Source organism: Acipenser ruthenus, chromosome 43, assembly GCF_902713425.1.
Source record: "Acipenser ruthenus chromosome 43, fAciRut3.2 maternal haplotype, whole genome shotgun sequence".
In the NCBI taxonomy this organism is placed as follows: domain Eukaryota; kingdom Metazoa; phylum Chordata; class Actinopteri; order Acipenseriformes; family Acipenseridae; genus Acipenser; species Acipenser ruthenus.
The window spans coordinates 8,301,211-8,324,537 of NC_081231.1; the positions used below are offsets into that span (position 1 = coordinate 8,301,211).

At 41.5% G+C, this 23,327-nt stretch overlaps 1 protein-coding gene across 1 annotated transcript; it reads right to left on the reverse strand.

The window, feature by feature from the left end:
- LOC117962830 (gastrula zinc finger protein XlCGF57.1-like) lies at window positions 1-18,751 on the reverse strand. The gene is made up of 3 exons (XM_059011851.1): window positions 18,522-18,751; window positions 15,618-15,715; window positions 1-1,790 (listed from the first exon to the last, which is right to left on the reverse strand). Exon 3 carries the CDS (start codon window positions 1,753-1,755, stop codon window positions 142-144), a length of 1,614 nt encoding a protein of 537 aa, XP_058867834.1. The 5' UTR covers window positions 1,756-1,790; window positions 15,618-15,715; window positions 18,522-18,751; the 3' UTR covers window positions 1-141.
- Between the last annotated feature and the right edge of the window lie 4,576 nt (window positions 18,752-23,327).

The following is a 23,327-nucleotide window of genomic DNA, read 5'->3' on the forward strand; positions in this document are numbered from 1 at the left end:
GGAATAATTGCAATGTGGGACCAGGTCCGACAATGGACCGCAAAGGGTTAATTTCCAATGCAGTTCATTCTGAAAGAATGGGTCTGTCTCCTTCAGTTTGACACGCTCCCCTTCTCAGTGTCTCTGGATTCAGGCTGGCTCTCACTCCTGGGGACCCCCTTCATTTACTGCAGGGTGAGAGAGAGACAAGGAATCAGACAGCTCTCCACACTCCAACAAGCAGGGTGGAGAGGTGAGGGACTGGGAGGGAGGGAGGCTGGCTCCAGTGTGAATTCGCTGGTGTCTTTTTAGGTTTCCTAACTGACTGAAGCTCTCCCCACATTTAACACAGTGATACGGCTTCTCTCCAGTGTGAATGCGTTGGTGTCTATTTAGGCTTCCTGACTCACTGAAGCTCTCCCCACATTCAGTACATTGATATGACTTCTCTCCAGTGTGAATTCGCTGGTGTCTTTTTAGGCTTCCTAACCGACTGAAGCTCTCCCCACATTTAACACACTGATATGGCTTCTCTCCAGTGTGAATTCTCTGGTGATTTTTTAGTTTACCTTTCTCAGTGAAGCTTTTCCCACATTCAAAACAGTGATACGGCTTCTCTCCAGTGTGAAATCGATGGTGTCTTTTTAGGCTTCCTAACACATTAAAGCTCTTCCCACATTCAGTACATTGATACGGCTTCTCTCCAGTGTGAATTCGCTGGTGTTTGTTTAGTGTTCCTTTCTCAGTGAAGCTTTTCCCACATTCAAAACAGTGATACGGCTTCTCTCCAGTGTGAAATCGATGGTGTCTTTTTAGGCCTCCTGACACATTAAAGCTCTTTCCACATTCAGTACATTGATACAGCTTCTCTCCAGTGTGAATTCGCTGGTGTTTGTTTAGTGTTCCTTTCTCAGTGAAGCTTTTCCCACATTCAAAACAGTGATATGGCTTCTCTCCAGTGTGAAATCGATGGTGTCTTTTTAGGCCTCCTGACGCACTGAAGCTCTCCCCACATTCAGTACATTGATATGGCTTCTCTCCAGTGTGAATTCGCTGGTGTGTTTTTAGGTTTCCTGGCCAGCTGAAACTCTTCCCACATTCATTACATTGATGTGATATCTTTGGCAGGGATATTTTTTCTGTATCCTTAAACAAGCAGCCAATAGACTTCTCTTCAATGTGGACAGGCTGCAGTTCAGTCTCTTCTTCTTTAATGTGGACAGCCTCCAGTTCAGTCTCTTCTTTCATGTGGACAGCCTCCAGTTCAGTCTCTTCTTTAATGTGGACAGGCTCCAGTTCAGTCTCTTCTTTAATGTGGACAGGCTCTAGTTCAGTCCCTTCTTTAATGTGGACAGGCTCTAGTTCAGTCCCTTCTTTAATGTGGACAGGCTCCAGTTCAGTCTCTTGTTTAATGTGGACAGGCTCCAGTTCAGTCTCTTCCTCTTTAATGTGGACAGGCTCCAGTTCAGTCTCTTCTTTAATGTGGACAGACTCCAGTTCAGTCTCTTCCTCTTTAATGTGGACAGGCTCCAGTTCAGTCTCTTCCTCTTTAATGTGGACAGGCTCCAGTTCAGTCTCTTCTTTCATGTGGACAGGCTCCAGTTCAGTCTCTTCTTTAATGTGGACAGGCTCCAGTTCAGTCTCTTCTTTCATGTGGACAGGCTCCAGTTCAGTCTCTTCTTTAATGTGGACAGGTTCCAGTTCAGGCATCTCCTGTTTAATGCAGACAGGTACCAATTCCATAACCTCCTCCTGTTTAATGTAAACAGACTCCATCGTTGTTCTTTGGCTTTCACCAGGATAAGGCAGTCCTGAAAACAGAAAATGAAATGAAGTATTACGATCTGTTCTCTAACGTTGTGTTTACACTTACAGCTCGGGCCTGGACTGGCTTAGGCTCTATCAGCTCTAAGAGTCTATCAGCTCTAAGAGTCATATCATTTGAGCCCGTTTACACTTGAGTACAGACCTAGGCTGCCTTTGGCCTCATACACGCGTGCATAGCCCCTGAACTGCAGTGTGTGCCCGATGACATCATATCAACCACCCCTTGTGTGAAGACATTTCCCCTCCCAGAACACAGAGGCGGAAGTGTTTAAATCAACAGCAAGCCTGTCATTTGAGTCACTCGTGTGTTTCTACTCCAAGGTGGTCATTCCGTGCCAATTAAGATTTCATTCTGTCATCAGAAATGGAGCGGAGCATTGAAAACGAGCAAATCTGATGTTTCAAGAAACAGGTGTTATTGTCTTCATTTACACATCTGTCTGACAACTCGTCTCACATGGAAATGTAAACAGTAACTCCCATGTATTTTCTTAACCATGACAAGTATTCCAAGGACACAGAGAAAGCAGGCAGGTGGTAGAGCGTTCAGCTTCAGAGCCCCACAGGTGTGGAATGATCTGCCTCGATTTGGAAGGGAGGCACCATCTCTTGCTGCTTTTAACCCTTCCGCTGCGGTGAACATTCTACCTGTTTGAGGTCTGACTGACAGAACGTGACTTTCGGCTTGTGTATCAGGATCATTTTACACCAAATTGTTTGATGGCTGCGTAACGTGAAGAAGTTCAACATCAGATAGATCTGTCAACTCATCAACACTTTCTGTAATAAAAAGTTTTCTTTTGGGTCAGTGTGACAGAAACACAGTGATTCTTGGTGATCTGTCAGAGAACAGAGTTGTACCTTGGACGGGCTGGCCCGACAGTTCTTTCCCAGGGTTCAAGGGAAGTCGGCCAGCTAGAAAGGGGGTGGAACTCTGGTTAATTAACTCATTGACCTGGAAGGGAAAAGACGTGGCAGTCGCAGATTGGAGGGGCAGCTGCACTCGTTTACCAAAGGGGTCATGTGTGACGGCATGAATGGGGACGGAGAATCGCAATCTGTTCCTTCGCTTTGGTTACGAGAAAATAACCTGGAAGGACCTGTGCAGTATCGTGATAACTTATCGTGAGTGTTTTGTTTTGCCTATAATTGTTGGTTGTTGTATTAATAGATGACTAACACATTCCAGAGCTGTTGCCAAGGGCCAGCGAAAAACCTGGAACAGCACTGCACTATTGTCAGCAATAAACCGGATCACCCAACACGAGCACTGCAGCACACACCCAGGACTGGTGACCGTGTTTGTACATTGTGGGAGGGATACTTGTGTTTATTATTTGGTACTGCAAACCCGTTATTATTTACCCTGTGCACTGCACATTGCTGCGTAATGCCGGGGATCATTATTTGGTCACTTCCAACTGGATTACAAATCTGTGTGATAATTCCACACCGCATCAGTGCTGCACCTGTACACTGCAAACCACACTGCCACAGTCAGGACGCATTCCTGGCACAGTGAAGCAATTTAGTCTGCTCTCCAGTAACACTGCACTTTAAAATCATGGTATAAACAGTCACCTAAACTGAAACCTAAGATACTGAAATGCTGCACCTCATAATAAAAGGTATTTCTAAATGCCTGGGGCTTCAGTGAAATGCATTTTGATTGGACAGTGATCTGTGATGTTTATCCTATGAATATTTCACAACAGTTAATATTTTGTTTTCTGGTAAGCTTGTACTTGTGATCGCCGAATGGTTTCATGTGGGTACATCCGGCATTTACATTTTTGAAAATCCAGTATTGCACCAAATAGAGCCTTGCAGCCAAATAATATTTCTCAAGAACAGTCAAGGATAGCCCTCCTAGTTTATAGAGCGAGAGTCTCCTTTTCTTTATTCTGGGCTGGGAACCCTCCATAGACAATCTACCCAGCAGACAGATTGGCAGCATTTTCCATTTCAGCATCTTCTACTATTAATTCTAATTATTATTCTGATTATTGGTAGCCTAAAACTTCGTTCCAATCTTCACATAATATAATGATTTACATGCAAATAAACATTTTCCCACAACTAACAGTATGATTTTTCAAGCAGGTAGGTCATTTATTTACAAGTTCCCTAACAATCAAATTATTATATAATGATGTAAGTGCTGTCAGCTGTTTTTGTACATGTCAAACTACTGAAACGTATAGCAATATCATTAAAATAGCACTTTCACCCTTTGCAGGAAATTAAATCACTGAGCAAATTTTCAGAAACTCGCTCATATCACTAACAATCTTATGTGTAGACATTATTCTTGAAATGTTTCTTTGTAATGGCTTATCCCACAAGGTTGAGATTAAATGTTGGGGCCATTTACAAAAAATGCATATTAAATACAGAACAGTAAAACATTGCAATACAACTGCCTATTATAATCCTGTTGAGTGCTTGAAACACTGATGAAAGTCATTCTACACATCATTTATTATTATTATTATTATTATTATTATTATTATTATTATTATTATTCTAAGCTCTCTTCATAAATCAGTGACCATAGGGACTGATGCTAAACGAAAGCCAGAGAGTGTTTCACTTTACAACTCAACGGAGTATGGTGTGGATGTACTTGATCAAATGGCATGGCAGTATTCTATCAAGGGTGCTTCTCACAGGTGACCTGTGGCTGTTTTTTATAATGTTTTGGACCTGGCTTTTGTTTTGAAGGAGTGCACCGGGAACACAATCTCCCAGAGGAACTTCATTCTGCAGCTAGCCCTGGAGCTGCAGCAGAAACATTTTGCTTCGAGAAGTGCAATCCGGCTTGCAAATGCCCCTCAACCTTCAGCCAGTGCTGCAGCCACTGGCACACGGAGGAAAAGACAAGGCCAGGCTGCTAAATGCAACAGAAACAAAACATTGGAAGCCTGCGCCCGTTGTGAACAGGCAGTCTGCGGTACATGCACTGGTAAAGTTGAAAAGTGTCTGTGTGGATTGTACTAATTAGACAGCTGTATGGTGTTCATAAATAAAAATATGAAGTTGTATCCGATTGTTTTTCATTTTCATATCGAAGCTGTTTTAATGACCCGCTGCGCGGTTGTAACTCGTCAGAAATTTCGGCGGTTCAAGTGTTAATTTGAAAATGCACAAAAACACTCAACTTATGTAGGAGTTTTAAAGCTAAAACTCTGACTTGTTTCACTTCACTTTGTTAATTCATTGCCACATCTGTTTATAGATATTTTCTGCATTCAAGACTGAATTGATTGCAGATGTGTTGTTTTTAATAGGAGACTGTGAACAAGATGGCTTGCAGTGGGTGACTTCAGACCACAAAACACAAAACCAAAACAAACAGGTACTGGCGGGGCAACACTGAAACGCTACGGCGTTCAGTTCATTTATTAAACAATAGGAAATAAAAGACTTAAACAAAACAAAGGGGCACGTTGGCCAAACAAACGAGTATCGTGCTGGTTTAGAGCCAGAACGTATAGCAATTGTTTACTTTGAATTCTCTCTTACCTCCTGACTCCTCACTCGTTCTACACCACTCCAAACAAGGAAAGCTGGAGGCTTTTATATTCTGGACGAGGGGTTAACTAGCTGTTAATTATCTTATTACCCCTCGGCCACAGTCTGCACGAGTTTAGTAAGGATGCGTGACTGTCAGCTAGTTAAATAATCAGTAGCTGATCAGCCACGCATCCCTACGAGGTTTTAAAATCAAATAATGGCGGCGGCTTTTCGTCCGCACCGCAAACAATAATAATACAAATAATAATATAAATAAAGGGCCGGAACACTCGTCTCTTTTCTTTTTTCCCTCTACAACAAAAATTACTTTATTTGCAGCAGACGTTTTATGACAAAAAATTCAGAGTATAAAGTAATTTATTGACAGTCATGAAGTGCTGCAGTAATTCAGAGTATAAAGTAATGTGCTGACAGTCATGAAGTGCTGCAGTAATTCAGAGTATAAAGTAATGTAGTGACAGTCATGAAGTGCTGCAGTAATTCAGAGTATAAAGTAATGTAGTGACAGTCATGAAGTGCTGCAGTAATTCAGAGTATAAAGTAATGTGCTGACAGTCATGAAGTGCTGCAGTAATTCAGAGTATAAAGTAATGTACTGACAGTCATGAAGTGCTGCAGTAATTCAGAGTATAAAGTAATGTACTGACAGTCATGAAGTGCTGCAGTAATTCAGAGTATAAAGTAATGTGCTGACAGTCATGATGTGCTGCAGTAATTCAGAGTGTAAAGTAATGTGCTGACAGTCATGAAGTGCTGCAGTAATTCAGAGTATAAAGTAATGTGCTGACAGTCATGAAGTGCTGCAGTAATTCAGAGTATAAAGTAATGTACTGACAGTCATGAAGTGCTGCAGTAATTCAGAGTATAAAGTAATGTAGTGACAGTCATGAAGTGCTGCAGTAATTCAGAGTATAAAGTAATGTAGTGACAGTCATGAAGTGCTGCAGTAATTCAGAGTATAAAGTAATGTGCTGACAGTCATGAAGTGCTGCAGTAATTCAGAGTATAAAGTAATGTACTGACAGTCATGAAGTGCTGCAGTAATTCAGAGTATAAAGTAATGTACTGACAGTCATGAAGTGCTGCAGTAATTCAGAGTATAAAGTAATGTGCTGACAGTCATGATGTGCTGCAGTAATTCAGAGTATAAAGTAATGTACTGACAGTCATGAAGTGCTGCAGTAATTCAGAGTATAAAGTAATGTAGTGACAGTCATGAAGTGCTGCAGTAATTCAGAGTATAAAGTAATGTGCTGACAGTCATGAAGTGCTGCAGTAATTCAGAGTATAAAGTAATGTACTGACAGTCATGAAGTGCTGCAGTAATTCAGAGTATAAAGTAATGTAGTGACAGTCATGAAGTGCTGCAGTAATTCAGAGTATAAAGTAATGTGCTGACAGTCATGATGTGCTGCAGTAATTCAGAGTATAAAGTAATGTAGTGACAGTCATGAAGTGCTGCAGTAATTCAGAGTATAAAGTAATGTGCTGACAGTCATGAAGTGCTGCAGTAATTCAGAGTATAAAGTAATGTGCTGACAGTCATGAAGTGCTGCAGTAATTCAGAGTATAAAGTAATGTGCTGACAGTCATGAAGTGCTGCAGTAATTCAGAGTATAAAGTAATGTACTGACAGTCATGAAGTGCTGCAGTAATTCAGAGTATAAAGTAATGTAGTGACAGTCATGAAGTGCTGCAGTAATTCAGAGTATAAAGTAATGTAGTGACAGTCATGAAGTGCTGCAGTAATTCAGAGTATAAAGTAATGTGCTGACAGTCATGAAGTGCTGCAGTAATTCAGAGTATAAAGTAATGTGACAGTGATGAAGTGCTGCAGTAATTCAGAGTATAAAGTAATGTGCTGACAGTCATGAAGTGCTGCAGTAATTCAGAGTATAAAGTAATGTAGTGACAGTGATGAAGTGCTGCAGTAATTCAGAGTATAAAGTAATGTGCCGACAGTCATGAAGTGCTGCAGTAATTCAGAGTATAAAGTAATGTAGTGACAGTCATGAAGTGCTGCAGTAATTCAGAGTATAAAGTAATGTAGTGACAGTCATGAAGTGCTGCAGTAATTCAGAGTATAAAGTAATGTGCTGACAGTCATGAAGTGCTGCAGTAATTCAGAGTATAAAGTAATGTGCTGACAGTCATGAAGTGCTGCAGTAATTCAGAGTATAAAGTAATGTGCTGACAGTCATGAAGTGCTGCAGTAATTCAGAGTATAAAGTAATGTAGTGACAGTCATGAAGTGCTGCAGTAATTCAGAGTATAAAGTAATGTGCTGACAGTCATGAAGTGCTGCAGTAATTCAGAGTATAAAGTAATGTAGTGACAGTCATGAAGTGCTGCAGTAATTCAGAGTATAAAGTAATGTGCTGACAGTCATGAAGTGCTGCAGTAATTCAGAGTATAAAGTAATGTAGTGACAGTCATGAAGTGCTGCAGTAATTCAGAGTATAAAGTAATGTAGTGACAGTCATGAAGTGCTGCAGTAATTCAGAGTATAAAGTAATGTGCTGACAGTCATGAAGTGCTGCAGTAATTCAGAGTATAAAGTAATGTAGTGACAGTCATGAAGTGCTGCAGTAATTCAGAGTATAAAGTAATGTGCTGACAGTCATGAAGTGCTGCAGTAATTCAGAGTATAAAGTAATGTGCTGACAGTCATGAAGTGCTGCAGTAATTCAGAGTATAAAGTAATGTACTGACAGTCATGAAGTGCTGCAGTAATTCAGAGTATAAAGTAATGTGCTGACAGTCATGAAGTGCTGCAGTAATTCAGAGTATAAAGTAATGAAGTGACAGTCATGAAGTGCTGCAGTAATTCAGAGTATAAAGTAATGTGCTGACAGTCATGAAGTGCTGCAGTAATTCAGAGTATAAAGTAATGTGCTGACAGTCATGAAGTGCTGCAGTAATTCAGAGTATAAAGTAATGTAGTGACAGTCATGAAGTGCTGCAGTAATTCAGAGTATAAAGTAATGTAGTGACAGTCATGAAGTGCTGCAGTAATTCAGAGTATAAAGTAATGTAGTGACAGTGATGAAGTGCTGCAGTAATTCAGAGTATAAAGTAATGTGCTGACAGTCATGAAGTGCTGCAGTAATTCAGAGTATAAAGTAATGTAGTGACAGTCATGAAGTGCTGCAGTAATTCAGAGTATAAAGTAATGTAGTGACAGTCATGAAGTGCTGCAGTAATTCAGAGTATAAAATAATGTAGTGACAGTCATGAAGTGCTGCAGTAATTCAGAGTATAAAGTAATGTGCTGACAGTCATGAAGTGCTGCAGTAATTCAGAGTATAAAGTAATGTGCTGACAGTCATGAAGTGCTGCAGTAATTCAGAGTATAAAGTAATGTAGTGACAGTCATGAAGTGCTGCAGTAATTCAGAGTATAAAGTAATGTAGTGACAGTCATGAAGTGCTGCAGTAATTCAGAGTATAAAGTAATGTAGTGACAGTCATGAAGTGCTGCAGTAATTCAGAGTATAAAGTAATGTAGTGACAGTCATGAAGTGCTGCAGTAATTCAGAGTATAAAGTAATGTGCTGACAGTCATGAAGTGCTGCAGTAATTCAGAGTATAAAGTAATGTAGTGACAGTCATGAAGTGCTGCAGTAATTCGGGGTGCACCGATAAAGATTTTCTTGTCTGATGCTGATAGTCGATGGTTCTCTGCCCATATCGGCCGATACCGATCATAATAGACAGTGCATGTAAGCTATTGTAAACTACTAGAACAAGACCCAGGGCCAAATTGAAACTGTTTTACAATTATGAATGTTAAAATGAACAGGTATTGTTTACGTGTTGCATTTACTTCAGAAAATGAATACAAAGAATAACGAAGTATTATACTGTGTGCTGGACAGCAATTTATACATTTGTTTTACAACAGTCACACAAAAATAACACTTTGCATTTGTACAAGTGAAAACAATTCTGTAGAAAAAAACATCTGTAATGTGACATGAACTTGTATAGCCACTTGCTGTCTAGCATTGCGTATCATAACCTCTACCTGCACTGTACAGTAGAAAAGAAACAGTCTGGCAACGTGAACTACAACAGCGGCCGTTACATTCTTATTGTAAGCATACACTGATTCAAAATACAGCACAACTTCAACTGTTCACTTCATCAAAAACAAAAAGATCTCATGAAAATATCTGCTTATAAAATTCTATCAAACTTGAATTTGTTACTAAAGATGGCACAGTAATCAATTACAGCTTCAAAAAACGACAGAACACACCCGCAACCAATGAGATTGAGCAAGATACACAATTACAAATAATTATAATAATTATTATTATTATTTAAACCATCAGTGTTATTTAGGATTCAATCTATTGTTTTTTTAAGCATCAGAATAATATTCTACTCGCAGTTCCTCGTTGGATTTAATGCAGCATCAAGTCTGTTCTGCTGCACACAACTCGCTATCCTATTGCTGTCTTCAGATATTTATAAAAATCCAAACACGGCTCTTTAGAGGGTTATTTACTGCAGGATGATCTCACGTTACACAGCACTGGGAAAATGAGTGTCTCAATGTTCTTGCATCATTAGTAAGCATGCCTGAGCAAACTTTAAATTCTGTGCTGGATGAAATTCAATCATGTATATGGATGTACATTATCGGCTAAAATAACACACACTGCAGATAGCCGATTGTGTGTGTTTTTATTTCCTCTTATTGTTTTTACTTCCTCTTATTCCTCCTCTCCTCCTTCTCCTCTACTCTGCTAAATGTACTTATTTCCAATCTGTAATCCAAGCCTCCACTAACAACCCACGTAAACTATTCTCTACCTTCTCCTCCCTCCTAAACCCTCCCCCCTCCTCCTCCTCCCTCCTCTATCTCCCCTGATGACTTTGCCTCCTTCTCTTCTAAAATCTCAGATATCCGCAAACTCTTTAACACCTCTCCCTCCCCCGCACCCCCTCCTGCTCCAACCCCTACACCCACTACATCCCCTACTAACTCGCCCTCCTTCTCCACCTTCTTGCCCCTCTCAGACTCTGACCTCTCCTCCCTGCTCCAGGGTCACAAACCCACCACGTGTGCCTTGGACCCCCTCCCCACTCACCTCTTTCAAGCTGCTGCTCCTGCTCTACTCCCCTTCATCTCCTCCCTCCTCAACACCTCTCTACTTTCTGGTATCTTTCCCTCTGCCTTCAAAAAAGCCTCTATCACTCCCCTCCTCAAAAAACCTACCCTCGACCCCACCTCCCTCCAGAGCTACCGTCCTGTCTCCCTCCTACCCTTCCTCTCCAAAACCCTCGAGCGGACCGTACACCGCCAGCTCTCTGCTTTCCTGTCCAACCACTCTCTGCTTGACTCTCTCCAATCTGGCTTCCGCTCTGCTCACTCCACTGAAACCGCCCTCCTGTCTGTCACCAACTCACTTAAGTGTGCCCGAGCTGCCTCTCTCTCCTCTGTCCTAATTCTCCTCGACCTCTCTGCTGCCTTTGACACTGTTGATCACTCTATTCTACTATCATCTCTCGCTGACCTGGGGATCTCTGGCACTGCTCTGGCCTGGTTCTCCTCCTACCTCTCCAACCGCACTTACCAGGTAACCTGGCGTGGAGCAACCGCCACACCTCACCCTCTCTTAACTGGAGTCCCCCAAGGCTCAGTCTTGGGTCCTCTCCTATTCTCTCTCTACACCCGCTCCCTGGGCCCCCTCATCGCATCCTATGGTTTCTCATACCATTTCTATGCTGATGATGCTCAGATTTTCCTCTCCTTCCCCACCTCTGACTCCACCATCTCCTCCCGTATCTCTACCTGTCTGTCTGCTATTTCCTCCTGGATGCACTCGCATCACCTCAAACTCAACCTCTCTAAATCTGACCTCCTTTTCTTTCCCTCCTCCTCCCCCTCCTCTGATCTCTCTATCTCTGTTCCTCTGGAATCTACCACACTCTCTCCCTCTTCCTCCGCTAAGAACCTCGGAGTCACCCTGGACCCCTGTCTCTCTTATTCCCAGCACATCTCCACTCTGGCATGCACTTGCCGATTCTTCCTAAGCAACATCCGAAGAATCCGACCCTTCCTCACCAACTATGCTACCCAGCTCCTGGTCCAGGCCCTGGTACTCTCCCGCCTAGACTACTGCAACTCCCTCCTGGCTGGCCTCCCTGCGTCCGCCACCCGTCCGCTCCAGCTCATCCAGAACTCTGCTGCCCGCCTGGTGTTCTCTCTGCCTCTCTTCGCCCACACTACTTCACTACTCCGCTCACTCCACTGGCTCCCGATCACCGCTCGCATCCAGTTCAAGACTCTTGTACTAGCCTACAGATGCCTTCACCAGACTGCACCCAGCTACCTCCAGACCCTCATCTCTCCCTACACCTCCACTCGACCTCTCCGCTCCGCCTGCACTAGAAGACTGGCTCTACCTCAGCTACGCTCTCCTGCCTCCAGAGCCCGCTCCTTCTCCACCCTCGCTCCGCAGTGGTGGAATGACCTTCCTACAGATGTCAGGACTGCCCAGTCCCTGACCACATTCCGGCACCTCCTTCAGACTCAACTCTTCAAACAGCACCTGTAGAACTCCTCTGTTTGTATCCTGGGACACTATCACCCTTCATGTAAATGTGCTTTATTTTGCTCTTATCTGCCCCCTGTTTTACTGCATTTAATCCTGTACTTCAGAATACTGTAATCTGCCAAGTGTTTAACCTGTAGTATTTTGTATTTAATCATATCCTGATGTAACTATCACTATTTAATCATATCCTGATGTAACTATCACTATTATCTGCTGTATTATTGAATTGTGGTTTGTCACACTTGTACTTTGCTTGAACAAAAGTTATTGTATTTCTTGCTCTTATTGTATTACTTGTATTGTAACACTTGAAATGTATTTGCTTACGATTGTAAGTCGCCCTGGATAAGGGCGTCTGCTAAGAAATAAATAATAATAATAATAATTATCGGTGCCATGCAGATAGGCTCCCGATTATCAGAGCACCCCTATTATTAAATAAAAACATGTAATCAGGAACAGAAATAAAACATAAATAATTCCTGAAGTGCGTCCTGAATGGTTATAATAACGCGATGCAAAATGCAAAGTGAAATGCAAGTGCTTTGAATGAAGTGACTGAACTAACACGATGAGACTGCAGTTTAAAGGTACGTGTATTTTGTTGATCTTACAGTAAATCAATGAAATGTGCGTGTTTCAGCACATTGCCACCAACTGTCATTTTAACATTTTACTATGGAGGGGCGTTAACATGAACACAAAAATGTAAGACCAGCAGATGACAGAAAACACTTTAATCCCCATTAAGATGAGTGACATGATTGTTTGGTCTTGAGATCTGTTTATATGGTCTCATGACAATGTGCTCTGGTGCCCTTCAGTGATTTCAATTAATATTTAGCTTGTGCATGATAAGACATGGGATTACTTTGCAATCTCATCAAGCTTACTACCAGTCATGTCCAGAACTGTCACGTCCATGACGCTAATCTGGGCACTTACTATTAAGAAAGGGTCAACATTTTTATTCCAGAACATACATTTTAAAAAATTAGCTTTGCAGAGAAAGTTTGAACAAAATATATAATGTAGTATCCAACTTTTATAGAAACTTTACCAAGAAAATGTGATGGCTGTGACATTTGGTTTAATTTAAACACCATTATTTTGAATCACTAAAATATTTTCCTTCATCCCAAGAAAATGTAATATTAGTAACTGGGCAGCAGTGTGGAGTAGTGGTTAGGGCTCTGGACTCTTGACCGGAGGGTCGTGGGTTCAATCCCAGGTGGGGGACACTGCTGCTGTGCCCTTGAGCAAGGTACTTTACCTAGATTGCTAACCCAGTAAAAACCCAACTGTATAAATGGGTAACTGTATGTAAAAAAATAATGTGCTATCTTGTAACAATTGTAAGTCGCCCTGGATAAGGGCATCTGCTAAGAATTAAATAACAATAATAATAACAACTTGGTATTACATACCCAGAGTCAAAATGTGATTTATTTACAAATGTGCGACTAAAACATGTATCTACCATTGATAGCTACAGTGTATGGAAGCTGGACTTGTGAAAATGTTGCTTTTTTAACAGTAATTTTAAATGCCTGTAAAGTAAAGGCACAAAGAGAACAATAATAATACAGCCTGCATTGATAGACACCCTTCAGTACAAATACAGGGAGAGATGCTTCTGATAAATACAACTTTTTTTTTTCATGGCCGTGGCACTTTTTCATGGAATTGTCCTTATAATGTTTTTACTTATCAAAAACAAGGCTAATTGTTTAGAATGTTACTGCAATTACTGATCTGAGGACACCTGTGTATACAGCAGTAACTTGCATAGTATTGATTTGAGGCACCTCTGTGTGCAGAGCAATAACTTGCATAGTATTGATTTGAGGCACCTCTGTGTGCAGAGCAATAACTTGCACAGTATTGATTTGAGGACACCTCTGTGTGCAGAGCAATAACTTGCATAGTATTGATTTGAGACACCTCTGTGTGCAGAGCAATAACTTGCATAGTATTGATTTGAGGCACCTCTGTGTGCAGAGCAATAACTTGCATAGTATTGATTTGAGGCACCTCTGTGTGCAGAGCAATAACTTGCATAGTATTGATTTGAGGCACCTCTGTGTGTACAGCAATAACTTGCATAGTATTGATTTGAGGCACCTCTGTGTGCAGAGCAATAACTTGCATAGTATTGATTTGAGGCACCTCTGTGTGCAGAGCAATAACTTGCATAGTATTGATTTGAGGCACCTCTGTGTACAGAGCAATAACTTGCATAGTATTGATTTGAGGCACCTCTGTGTGTACAGCAATAACTTGCATAGTATTGATTTGAGGCACCTCTGTGTATACAGCAGTAACTTGCATAGTATTGATTTGAGGCACCTCTGTGTGCAGAGCAATAACTTGCATAGTATTGATTTGAGGCACCTCTGTGTGCAGAGCAATAACTTGCATAGTATTGATTTGAGGCACCTCTGTGTGCAGAGCAATAACTTGCATAGTATTGATTTGAGGCACCTCTGTGTGCAGAGCAATAACTTGCATAGTATTGATTTGAGGCACCTCTGTGTGCAGAGCAATAACTTGCATAGTATTGATTTGAGGCACCTCTGTGTGCAGAGCAATAACTTGCATAGTATTGATTTGAGGACACCTCTGTGTGCAGAGCAATAACTTGCATAGTATTGATTTGAGGACACCTCTGTGTGCAGAGCAATAACTTGCATAGTATTGATCTGAGGCACCTCTGTGTGCAGAGCAATAACTTGCACAGTATTGATTTGAGGACACCTCTGTGTGCAGAGCAATAACTTGCATAGTATTGATTTGAGACACCTCTGTGTGCAGAGCAATAACTTGCATAGTATTGATTTGAGGCACCTCTGTGTGCAGAGCAATAACTTGCATAGTATTGATTTGAGGCACCTCTGTGTGCAGAGCAATAACTTGCATAGTATTGATTTGAGGCACCTCTGTGTGCAGAGCAATAACTTGCATAGTATTGATTTGAGGCACCTCTGTGTACAGAGCAATAACTTGCATAGTATTGATTTGAGGCACCTCTGTGTGTACAGCAATAACTTGCATAGTATTGATTTGAGGCACCTCTGTGTGTACAGCAATAACTTGCATAGTATTGATTTGAGGACCTCTGTGTGCAGAGCAATAACTTGCATAGTATTGATTTGAGGCACCTCTGTGTGTACAGCAATAACTTGCATAGTATTGACTTGAGGCACCTCTGTGTGTACAGCAATAACTTGCATAGTATTGATTTGAGGCACCTCTGTGTGCAGAGCAATAACTTGCATAGTATTGATTTGAGACACCTCTGTGTGCAGAGCAATAACTTGCATAGTATTGATTTGAGACACCTCTGTGTGCAGAGCAATAACTTGCACAGTACTGTTCACTTAAGAAACAGTTGGAAATGAGTCATGGAAAAGATCTACTGAAAAAATTAATTTAAAAGCAGGTGATCAGCCCTTTTTAATCTGTGTAAATAACAGAGATTAATTGTACTGTAACGCACATTCTTGTGCTAAACTCTTAGCCTTTCAGATACGTTTCCTTCTGTAATATTAAGCAACAATGTCACAATAATAAACAAGGCACTGCACACAATTACAATCCTGCCCAGTAACACAGTGACTGCTCTGACACACTCAGTTACAATGAGACAATATAAGCCGAGTATGAAGCTGATTGAAATTGAATGAATAAAGAGAGAGACACTTACTTCAGGTATTGTCAGTGGGATGTGCAGCACGGCTCTAGTGCTCCAGTCACTCGCTCTGACCGTCTCCTCAGTGAATGTGTCCTTTCTGCTCTTCAGATCTGAAAATGTGTTTGTTTAGTTCAAGGAGAACAAAGATTTTATTTTTTTTTTTTACATATATTATTTGCTTTAGTTCACTTTCACAGATGTATGAGATTACAGGAATACAGATTAAGTTACTGTGAAAGGAGTCGTTCAAGAGGAGGGGGCAATTTCACCCCCCAGGTGAGCAAGGAAGTGCAGCACTATCTGAAAGCAAGGCTTGTAAACCTGTATTGTAACCTCGTGTAGTACCAGATATCCTGCATCAAAATAAAAACGAGTTTCTTTCAGGTAGCAATATTAAAAACCCTGTGTGACGCTCCACAGCACGAGTTTGGAACTGAGGTCTCCCTCAGTGTTTTAAATGATACCAGCAGAATATTATTATTATTATTATTATGATTATTATTATTATTTATTTCTTAGCAGACGCCCTTATCCAGGGCGACTTACAATCGTAAGCAAATACATTTGAGGACACCTAGAATAAAACTAGCAAAGGCAACAAAGGTACACTTCATTGAAAGTATATTTAAATATGATTTCAAACACATTAAGAAGGACAGAAAGCCGGGTTTCCATGCGTGTTCATGTAAGTGTGAAAATGGGATAGTCACTGTATGAACGTTTTGGAATGCGCTGTTTTTACAATCATTACGGTACACGTGCACACACTCCACTCAGTGAAATAATAATTGTTTGATACTGAAAATATATTTGATCTCGTTTATAAAAAATAAAAAAAACTTCCCCGATTGCTAGTCTCTAAGTTCCACGCGGTCTCACGAATAGAAAAATAACATGCACGACAAAAATAGCCAGACCGCCAAAGACAATATTTACTCGCTAGATGTTTTCAACACGAGCTCAATCTGTCTGCAAACCCGCCACTCGTGCAGCACTGAGCCCGCGGCACGGAGACTGCAACTGAGGAGATATGAATAAAAACAAACACGCCGCTTCACAAATACAACACACACACACAAAAACAACGCGCTCCTACCACACTACAACCCGGACCTTTCAAAATAATACAATATAACAGCGCTCTGTAGTTTATAAACACATTGTAGAGCTCCATGCAGACTCTCTCACCTCCTCTCTGCTCTCCCTCAGTGTCTGAACGGATAAAACAACGCGCTCCTACCACACTACAACCCGGACCTTTCAAAATAATACAATATAACAGCGCTCTGTAGTTTATAAACACATTGTAGAGCTCCATGCAGACTCTCTCACCTCCTCTCTGCTCTCCCTCAGTGTCTGAACGGATAAAACAACGCGCTCCTACCACACTACAACCCGGACCTTTCAAAATAATACAATATAACAGCGCTCTGTAGTTTATAAACACATTGTAGAGCTCCATGCAGACTCTCTCACCTCCTCTCTGCTCTCCCTCAGTGTCTGAACGGATAAAACAACGCGCTCCTACCACACTACAACCCGGACCTTTCAAAATAATACAATATAACAGCGCTCTGTAGTTTATAAACACATTGTAGAGCTCCATGCAGACTCTCTCACCTCCTCTCTGCTCTCCCTCAGTGTCTGAACGGATAAAACAACGCGCTCCTACCACACTACAACCCGGACCTTTCAAAATAATACAATATAACAGCGCTCTGTAGTTTATAAACACATTGTAGAGCTCCATGCAGACTCTCTCACCTCCTCTCTGCTCTCCCTCAGTGTCTGAACGGATAAAACAACGCGCTCCTACCACACTACAACCCGGACCTTTCAAAATAATACAATATAACAGCGCTCTGTAGTTTATAAACACATTGTAGAGCTCCATGCAGACTCTCTCACCTCCTCTCTGCTCTCCCTCAGTGTCTGAACGGATAAAACAACGCGCTCCTACCACACTACAACCCGGACCTTTCAAAATAATACAATATAACAGCGCTCTGTAGTTTATAAACACATTGTAGAGCTCCATGCAGACTCTCTCACCTCCTCTCTGCTCTCCCTCAGTGTCTGAACGGATAAAACAACGCGCTCCTACCACACTACAACCCGGACCTTTCAAAATAATACAATATAACAGCGCTCTGTAGTTTATAAACACATTGTAGAGCTCCATGCAGACTCTCTCACCTCCTCTCTGCTCTCCCTCAGTGTCTGAACGGATAAAACAACGCGCTCCTACCACACTACAACCCGGACCTTTCAAAATAATACAATATAACAGCGCTCTGTAGTTTATAAACACATTGTAGAGCTCCATGCAGACTCTCTCACCTCCTCTCTGCTCTCCCTCAGTGTCTGAACGGATAAAACAACGCGCTCCTACCACACTACAACCCGGACCTTTCAAAATAATACAATATAACAGCGCTCTGTAGTTTATAAACACATTGTAGAGCTCCATGCAGACTCTCTCACCTCCTCTCTGCTCTCCCTCAGTGTCTGAACGGATAAAACAACGCGCTCCTACCACACTACAACCCGGACCTTTCAAAATAATACAATATAACAGCGCTCTGTAGTTTATAAACACATTGTAGAGCTCCATGCAGACTCTCTCACCTCCTCTCTGCTCTCCCTCAGTGTCTGAACGGATAAAACAACGCGCTCCTACCACACTACAACCCGGACCTTTCAAAATAATACAATATAACAGCGCTCTGTAGTTTATAAACACATTGTAGAGCTCCATGCAGACTCTCTCACCTCCTCTCTGCTCTCCCTCAGTGTCTGAACGGATAAAACAACGCGCTCCTACCACACTACAACCCGGACCTTTCAAAATAATACAATATAACAGCGCTCTGTAGTTTATAAACACATTGTAGAGCTCCATGCAGACTCTCTCACCTCCTCTCTGCTCTCCCTCAGTGTCTGAACGGGTCTGTCTCCCACAGAACCAGGAATATACCAATCACAAAATACACACTGATCAGCGCGGTTTAACAATTCATCTAATATGAACCGCAAAGGAAATTGTGATACCGCGGATCTTTTAATTAAAAATAAACAACACTTTCAATTGTATCACCGTAAACGAGCTGTTTGTAGCTCTAGTTTTTCCAGTGAATACAATTTTAATTCAGTTAACACCCCCTCCTCCATGTCGGAGTTGGTACAGCCTTTTATCACCCGGGACGCTGTGACTGAGGCAGCAGCGCCGATGCAGAGAGTTTTTCGCGGATATGTAATGTGTGTTTTGTACCGATATTGTTATTTCCCGTCCTCTTCTTCAGAACAAGATGTTTAAACACTGACGGTATATCCATGATAATGTTTTTAGACGTATATTAGGTTAGTTCAAGTTTGAGCGTCGTTGTCACAAACAGATCCACAATGGCGCAGGCATGGGCGCAGTTTCATAGCTTTCTCTTCGCTAGTCTTGGAGGTTCAGTGCGTGTGAACTTGTTTTTGGTAAATACAGCACAGGGTAACAGAAAGGTCATTCTTTACGAGTAAACTTCCAGGCAGTAACCTCTGCTATTTCTACCACATGCTTGTATTTAGTTTCTCTTAAACTGTATTATTGTCTCCTATTCTTTATCCAGGACAGTATTCCTCCCTGCTGTCCAGCGGCACAGATTTAGACTCTTCCTCAGACTGCGCTGCGAACTAAACCAGGCAACAGAGCCGCGTCCACAGCAGCAGAAGAGTCACCAGCAATGAGACACGCCAAGGAGTGCGCTGCTCTGTGAGACTCGAGGGGACGCGTTATCAGAGCGCTTCCTCCAGGCTTTAATTAACTGCTATTGATTTAAAAAAGGACAAGACATCATGTTAATGTTACAACATGAAAAACTAAACACACTGAGAGTGCTGAAGAGGACTTGAAATACAGTGTATTACTCAGCTGTGTGGTTCTAGTTTTGTAAAATGAACAGGTGGTTTACCTCTAAAATAAATAGGAGTTAATTAAAGACTGGCGTAAAAGCTTTGAAAAGATGTCCTGAGGTGTCTTATTGTGATTAAAAAGCGTCCCATTCCACAAGAAAAACCTCAGAGGCGTTAGAAAACTAAAGCTCTTTGAATGAAATGCTTTTTATTATATGAATAACTACCCAGTGGAGAGACAGAGCAGGTTAATAAACTAAATGTATTGAATGAATAATGAAATCAGATCATATATGTCAGAGAGTGAGAGGTTTGTATTAAACAGTCCAGTTACAGTATTTTTAAAATGTTTTAGTAGTTTAGCTGCTTATGACTGCGAGGATTGGAAACAAAGGTAAATATTCTCATACAATACTCTGCATTTATATTACTGCGCCCAACAGTACTTTCTGTAAAGCTGTATTTGGGTCTGTAGTTGTTGTCCCCGGTCTGTACCCAGTGTATTCATTCAGGAGAAGCAACACGAGTGAAGGTGAATAAGCAGCCTACAGAAAGTGTGCATTGAAGAAAGCGTTTATTATCAAAACATGACGAGACATCTCTCAGGTTTTATTAATAACACTAATATTCTATTTGAGTGGCGTTAGCTTGTAGCCCTTCAAAAGTTACAAGCGTTAAATTTGCAATGCTTCAATGTATCCAGTAGGTGGCACCAAAACACTGTTCAGCTTTTACATTGTACAGTTTAGACTGCATTGGTTGGTAATGTACATTCCTCCTTGAATGAGTTCAGTAAAAAGGGGCGGGCCTAGATATTTCAAACAGCATTACTGATATTTTTGTGATACAATACACACATAAAAACAATGTGCTCCACAATATAAAGCATTCTTTAATTCTTAGTTTAAACTGCTGCATAATAAAGTGAATGTACACAAACAATTGTGTTTAGTGTTTAAGTCTTCTAATAATTAGATTATTATGTTTAACCCATTTATCTTTTTAAATGATACCTTCAATCTTCTACTGTGATACTAATGGGAACATTTAAAATAAGTTGATGGCTGATTGAAACAAAATCTTTGTTGTTTTGTGAAACGTAATTAACTCTCATCAAAAAAATGTAACTTCTAAGAATCTTCCAGTTTCTTTTCTTTGTAAATCACCTCCTCACCCAGTTCATTGCTCTGTGTGTGTAATCTCCATGCCTGCAATGGTAATGACTAGAGTTAAATCACCTCCTCACCCAGTTCATTGCTCTGTGTGTGTAATCTCCATTCTGCAATGGTAATGACTAGAGTTAAATCACCTCCTCACCCAGTTCATTGCTCTGTGTGTGTAATCTCCATGCTTGCAATGGTAATGACTAGAGTTAAATCACCTCCTCACCCAGTTCATTGCTCTGTGTGTGTAATCTCCATTCTGCAATGGTAATGACTAGAGTTAAATCACCTCCTCACCCAGTTCATTGCTCTGTGTGTGTAATCTCCATGCCTGCAATGGTAATGACTAGAGTTAAATCACCTCCTCACCCAGTTCATTGCTCTGTGTGTGTAATCTCCATGCCTGCAATGGTAATGACTAGAGTTAAATCACCTCCTCACCCAGTTCATTGCTCTGTGTGTGTAATCTCCATGCCTGCAATGGTAATGACTAGAGTTAAATCACCTCCTCACCCAGTTCATTGCTCTGTGTGTGTAATCTCCATGCCTGCAATGGTAATGACTAGAGTTAAATCACCTCCTCACCCAGTTCATTGCTCTGTGTGTGTAATCTCCATGCCTGCAATGGTAATGACTAGAGTTAAATCACCTCCTCACCCAGTTCATTGCTCTGTGTGTGTAATCTCCATGCCTGCAGTGGTAATGTCTAGAGTTAAATCACCTCCTCAACCAGTTCATTGCTCTGTGTGTGTAATCTCCATGCCTGCGATGGTAATGACTAGACTTAAATCACCTCCTCACCCAGTTCATTGCTCTGTGTGTGTAATCTCCATGCCTGCAATGGTAATGACTAGAGTTCAATCACCTCCTCACCCAGTTCATTGCTCTGTGTGTGTAATCTCCATGCACGCAATGGTAATGACTAGAGTTAAATCACCTCCTCACCCAGTTCATTGCTCTGTGTGTGTAATCTCCATGCCTGCAATGGTAATGACTAGAGTTCAATCACCTCCTCACCCAGTTCATTGCTCTGTGTGTATAATCTCCATGTCTGCAATCGTAATGACTAGAGTTAAATCCTAGGGGTCAGATGTAACCCCTTTTTATTTTCTTTTATTTAAAATATATTCCGATGCTGCAGTCTTTTTAATGTGCCCATCAAAACACACTTCTGCTTTTCTGCAGTCAGCTCAGCTCTGTGTTCATTTCTGAGAAGGAAATACGTGTCTGTGGTTAGTGAGAGGAAGTGAAGGCAGGCAGGGTTTAAATTGAGCCTGAATACTGGAATGCAGCCCTGCACCCCCTGTTAAACTGCCAAGAGGGGATTCTGAAAAGGGGAGATTGAGCTGAGCAGCTTCATACCAAACATGCCCTCAATCATATTTAGAGGAAAGGGTCTGCTCTGCTCCTTAGAAAATAATTAAACAAAGATCTGTTATAAAGCTGTGGTATAATGAAAAACAATTCATGTGAAAATCTGAGGGGAACATTGAAGCAGGGTTTCACTCTAACTATTCTCCTGTTGAATGCAAACCTACAAGTGTGGTGTTCTGTGTGTCTCTGCTCTGGGGGCTCTTGCCACCCCTCCTCAAAGGCTCGGCCACTGTAGAGCCTCACCCCTCTGAGGGAGACTCCCTGCTGGGACAGAGGGGGACTACCTGGACAAACAGTCACTTCAATCCAGCCTGAAGCTGCCCCTGCCTCGTGCATCATTGCAGGCAGCCTCCAAAAGAGATGTCACAGACTGGCTGGGCAGTGAGACGTGGTTCCAGTGGCAGAGTGGGGGAGCTCACAGGTAGCTCACATTACCACTGCTCATGCTATCCCAGCTCTGGATTAAAAACCTCCAGTGATGCCAACCCAGCAGCTTCATGAGCACCAAAATAAAAGTGTAGAAATATAAACTGAATGTTTATTTTAGTATCAGGGCTTTTGCATAATGAGGAAGTTTCAATGTCGGGATGGCCTTTGTTTAACTGTCCCTGCAAGTACTTCCCCTCTCCAATGTCAAGATGACTTGTGTCTGTCAGCACAAGCACAGCAGTGATGCTCTTTTCAGGCTCTTCTATCTGGCCCTGCCCCTGTTCATTCTTTAACATGTATGATCCCTGCTGGGGATGCACATCCTCGTCTAAACCTTGATGATCTGAACCCCTCTGTTATCCAAGCAGCCCCTTGTTAACCTGTCTTGTTGTGTGCTGTGCTCTTCTGCCCTGTCGTCATTGAATGTGGTATTCAGCCATCAACCTCAGGTATTTACAGTACAGTTCAGTACTGTACAATATGTATTTAAAGATAAAACGGTATCATATATTTTATTGGGAGTCATAATATAAACAATTTCACAGTTTTAATTCAGTTATCTGAACAATTTGATCATCTGAACACCCCCTGGTCCCTACTAGTTTTGTTAATAGAGATTTTACCTGGTTCATATTCACATTTCTATCTTGAAGTGCAGTTGTGGTGACACTTGGTGAGGGTGTTCTTTAGTGTATTGAGAGAACCAGAATCTGGGAATATGAAGAGATGTCTGTCTGTCACATTCACATTGTGCACATTCACTGGATGCAGGTCAGACTGATCAGACTTACTAATCTAGTATTGCAATGATTTCTTTATAGTGCATCTCCATGCATCCACAGAGCAGGTGCAGTGTGAG